The sequence below is a fragment of the Lithobates pipiens genome, unplaced genomic scaffold, assembly GCF_037356315.1.
Source record: "Lithobates pipiens isolate NorthernLeopardFrog02 unplaced genomic scaffold, aLitPip1_a1.2 Scaffold_24, whole genome shotgun sequence".
Lineage (NCBI taxonomy): Eukaryota > Metazoa > Chordata > Amphibia > Anura > Ranidae > Lithobates > Lithobates pipiens.
Window position 1 is genome coordinate 17,336,675 of NW_027507786.1, and position 4,880 is coordinate 17,341,554.

General features: G+C 39.2%; 1 protein-coding gene across 1 annotated transcript; it reads right to left on the reverse strand.

Annotated features, from left to right (window-relative positions):
- Positions 1–649: 649 nt before the first annotated feature.
- On the reverse strand, positions 650–2,081 carry LOC143929583 (vomeronasal type-2 receptor 26-like). Its single transcript, XM_077453462.1, has 2 exons — positions 2,060–2,081; positions 650–1,933 (listed from the first exon to the last, which is right to left on the reverse strand). The coding sequence occupies exons 1-2, from the start codon at positions 2,079–2,081 to the stop codon at positions 1,029–1,031; spliced, it is 927 nt and encodes a 308-aa protein (XP_077309588.1). The 3' UTR covers positions 650–1,028.
- Positions 2,082–4,880: the final 2,799 nt, after the last annotated feature.

Genomic DNA, 4,880 nt, shown 5'->3' on the forward strand with positions numbered 1-4,880 from the left:
GAACCACGCCTAAAAAGTTATTGGCATCTGTTGTCAAGCAAATTCTTCCTTGAATTTAAGTTGGGCTGACAAAGAATTTTGGAAAAAATATACAAAGTAGAAGTCCAGCATTTGAGGTCTTGTTTTTGACAAGTGGTCAGTGACGGCCTGCACATTAGGGACGAATGGGCGCTTCCCCCGCCCCTGTCCATGCGCCCAGCTCCTAATCTACATGAAGGATGCAAGACACATGGATTCCAATGGAAAGGCAGGATTTGAAGCATGTTATTAGAGCCAGATCCTCTAATAGGCTCCAAAAAAAGGCTGGGCTTGGAGCGCAGAGCACTGAGCCCCGAGCCCACCCAGTTGTATGATGATAAGGAATGAATATGTGCTATTGTCACACTGATCCTCCTTCCCGGCCAATCAGAAATGGGAACCTGAGAGCTGTCACTTGACTGACTGACAGGTGATCCTATTGGATGCTTAGAAGGAGGAGGGAGGAGACGCACGATGGAAGCCGCTATGATGCAGAGGAGGAGGAGATGCGATAGAAGCTGCCACCTGCCTCCAGCGGCCCATCACTCATAGGAGTGCAGCCCACCCGCAACCTAGATGGGGTAAGTGTGGGGCTGAATGACAGCAAGACCCCCCCAGGGGCAGAAAACCACCCCCCCCCCCAAAAAAAAAGAAATAGCTACCAGCGCAAGTGGTTTTAGCCAAAATGTGATTGGGGGATGGAGGACCATCGGTAAAGCAGACATTCAATTCTCCTGGAAGCCCCACATTAAGTTTAATATGAAAGTACAACTCTTTAATATACTGTAAGGCTGGGCTCACACTTCCACTTGGAGCAGCTGACAGCAGGGGTCCGATGCATCCCTGTTCACCGCTTCAGATATGATTTTTGGCTGAATTCAGACCTGAAATGGACCAGAAGACACATAGGACTCCAGTGCAATTCACACCGGAGCAGCTCTATTGACATGTGAATTGGATTCAGGAAAGCCGGCAACCAAATCGCAATAGTGTGAACCCAGCCTAAAAAGTTATTTGCATCTGTTGTCAAGCAAATGCTTTCTTGAATTTAAATCGGGATGACAAAGAATTTTGTAACATTTTGGAAAAAATATACAAACTAGAAGTCCAGCATTTGAGGTCAGGATGGCGAATATCTCCACAGCCACCATGTATTTCCCTTTGGTGCTCAGATAGGCCGGGATCATGGCAATCCAGACACTGCAGAACACCAGCATGCTGAAGGTGATGTATTTGGCTTCATTAAAACTGTCCGGTAATGTCCTGGCAAAAAACGCTGTAATAAAACTAACAGCAGCCAGGATCCCCATATATCCCAGGACAGAGTAGAACCCGATAACTGACCCTTCATTACACTGAACGATGATCTTTGTTTGATATGATCGTTCGTCCAACTCCTGGAAGGGAGGAGAGATTGACAACCATGCAATGCAGATTAAAACTTGCAATGATGAGCAGATGAAGACAACAGAATTGGGCAGCTTTACTCCAACCCATTTCTTCCACACACTGCCCGGTTTGGTGGCTTTGAAAGCAAGCCAAACCATCACAGTCTTGCCCAACACAGAGGAGACCGCTATGGTAAAAAGAAATCCAAAAGACGTTTGGCGCAGCCAGCAGGTTGTATCCAAGGGACGACCCAGGAACAAGAACACACAGAGGAAACCCAACATGATGGAGACCAGGAGGACAAAGCTGAGGCTCTTGTTATTGGCTCTGACAATGGGGGTGTCTCCATATGAGATAAATACAATCATTATCGAAAATGTTAAAATGCAAAGAAATAAAGAGATAACCATGAAAATTAAAGATAGATTATCAGTATAAGACAAAAACTCTATCAGCTTGGGATTACATTGGGTTTTGTTCTCATTTGGCCATTCGTGGTCCAGACATGTAATGCAGTTGTCACTTCCTGAAAAATAAAATCAATTGTGGATTTTTACAACATGTTTGATTTTAGTTTTTATTTTACACAGTATAAAAAGTATTTTGGATGAAAACTATAGAAGTCCACACAATGTTTTCATATGGAAAAAGCCAACGTAATATATATTAACCATTTGACCTCTGGAAGATTTAACCCCCCCCCCTTCATGACCAGGCCATTTGTTGCGATACGACACTGTTTTATTTTAACTGACAGTTGTGCGGTCATGAAACGATGTATCTAAATGAAATTTATGTCCTTTGCTTCCCACAAATAGAGCTTTCTTTTGGTGGTATTTGATTACCTCTGCGTTTTTTTGTTTTTTTTTGCACTATAAACAAAAAATACCGAAACAATATTTTTTACTTTCTGCTTTAAAACATATCCAATTTAAAAAAAAATTAAAAATCGAATTTCTTCCCAAATTTAGGCCAATATGTATTCTGCTACATGTTTTTGGTAAAAAAAAAAATAATTCCAATAAGCGTATATTAAATGGTTTACGCAAACATTGTAATGTCTAGAAACTATATATATATTTTATTATATTATTTATTATGTATTTTGTGAATTTTTATTTCTTTATTGTTTTTTTATACTAATAATGATCAGCGATGTATATCTGGATTGCGATATTGTGGTGGACAATCGGACACTAACCGATACTTTTGACACTTTGCGGGAACCAGCAACACCAATACAGTGATCAGTGCTCAAAATATGCACGGACACTGTACTAATGACACTGGTTGGGAAGGGGTTAAATATATAGGGCAATCATAGGGCTAGCTGTGTACCTAGCCACTGTTTTTGTGTACTGTACTGGATCTCACAAAAGTTAGTACACCCCTCACAGGACATTTACACTGTTATACAAGCTGTACACTCACTACTTTACATTGTAGACAAGTGTCATTTCTTCAGTGTTGTCACATGAAAAGAGAGGAGAAAAGATTTACAAAGATGTGAGGGGTGTTATGGGTTTCCTTGCATTGCTTAGAAAGTAGTAGTAAAATCCACCTGTTTCATTGGACATCTCTCCTTCTGAGCACGGGACACAACCATGACAGCATTCATGTACAACTGAGCTCGGCACTTCTCTGTTTCCAGGTAAACAGTCCTCAGAACACTGCGATCTCGGGATCTAGACAAAGAGAATTTTTTGTTACTTTCAACTTTCAGGAAATACTTTTAGCCGCTTAAGGACCAAGCCTATTTTTCACACTTGTTGTTGACAAGTTCAAATCTTTTTTTTTTTGCTAGAAAATTACTTGGAACCCCCAAACATTATATATACTTTTTTTTTTCAGACACCCCAGAGAATAAAATGATGGTTGCAATACTTTATGACACACACCGTATTTGTGCAGCGGTCTTAGCCCTTGTACACACGGTCGGAGATTCCGACGGAATGTGTCAGATCGGAACTTTTTTGTCGGATATTCCGACTGTGTGTGGTCTACATCGGACTCCGACGGACCAAGTTTTCCAACTTGTTGGTAAAATTTTTAGACAAAATGCTCCAAAAGGACATACTCCGATCATGTGTAGAGAATTCCGATCGGACAAAGTGCCTTGTCGGAATCTCCGACCGTGTGTACAAGGGCTTACAGATGCAATTGTTTTGGAAAAAATACACATTTTTGACAAAAAAAAAAAAAAAGACAACAGTAAAGTTAGCCCAATTTTTTTTCTATATTGTGAAAGATAATGTTACGCTGAGTAAATTGATACCCAACCTGTCAAGCTTCAAAATTGCGCCCGGAATGGCGGCAAACTTTGGCAATCTCCATAGGCGACGTTTAAACATGTTTAATTGTGACAAAAATTATAATAAGTGTGACATGTTGGGTATCAATTTGCTCGGCTTAACTATATCTTACACAATATGAAAAAAATTGGGCTAAATTTATTTTGTATTTTTATTTTTTAATTTAAAAAAGTGTATTTTTTCTCAAAAAGTGTGCTTGTAAGACCGCTGCACAAGTATAGTGTGACAGAAAGTATTGCAACAACCGCCATTTTATTCCCTAGGGTGTTATAAAAAAAAGATATAATGTTTGGGGGTTCTAAGTCATTTTCGAGCAAAAAAAAAGGATTTTAAGTTGTAAACAGCAAATCTCAATCCTTAAGTGGCTAAATAACAATACAATCTCTTTATTTAACAACTTTAGTACAAGCCTGTATATACCCCTTTATTACCAGTTCATCTTTTCAAAAATGCCATAAAACTATCCCCTATTTTGTAGACACTATAACTTTTGCGGAAACCAATCAATATACGCTTATTGCATTTTTTTATTTTTTTTACTGAAAATACATAGAATACATATCGGCCTAAACTGAGGAAAAAGATTTTTTTTTGTTTTTAAATAATTTGGAGGATATTTATTATAGCAAAAAGTACCGTATTTATCGGCGTATAACACGCACATTCATTTTAAGAGGGAAGTTTCAGGGAAAAACGTAAATTTTTTGTATTGACATATAACACGCACACGCTATTTGCACCCAATTTTCATGGTGAAAAAGTGAGTGTTATACGCCAATAAATACAGTAAATGTTGGTGTGTGTTTTTCAAAATTGTCACTTTTTTTTTTGTTTATAGCGCAAAAAATAAAAACCGCAGAGGTGATCAAATACCACCAAAAGAAAGCTCTATTTGTTGGGAAAAAAGGACGTCAATTTTGTTTGGGTGCAACGTCGCATGACCGCGCAATTGTCAGTTAAATCGACGCAGTGCCGTATCGTAAAAAATGGCCCAGTCGGGAAGGGGGTAAATTCTTCTGGGGCTGAAGAAGTTAAAAAGTATCTAGAAATTTTAATTGCACCTCCATAGCACCATGAAAGGAGACTTCTGTTTCCTGTTTTTCTATCTTCAGAACTGTATATCTGCAGTGTGATATCATCTAAGGCGCTGCTGCCTCTGAC

Bases quoted from the DNA above. Each gene is read 5' to 3' on its own strand.
- LOC143929583 (XM_077453462.1), bottom strand. From the start codon at position 2,081: ATGGTTAATATATATTACGTTG. The intron at 1,934-2,059 runs GCTTTTTCCATA...TTTATTTTTCAG, and splicing joins GGTTAATATATATTACGTTG to GAAGTGACAACTGCATTACA.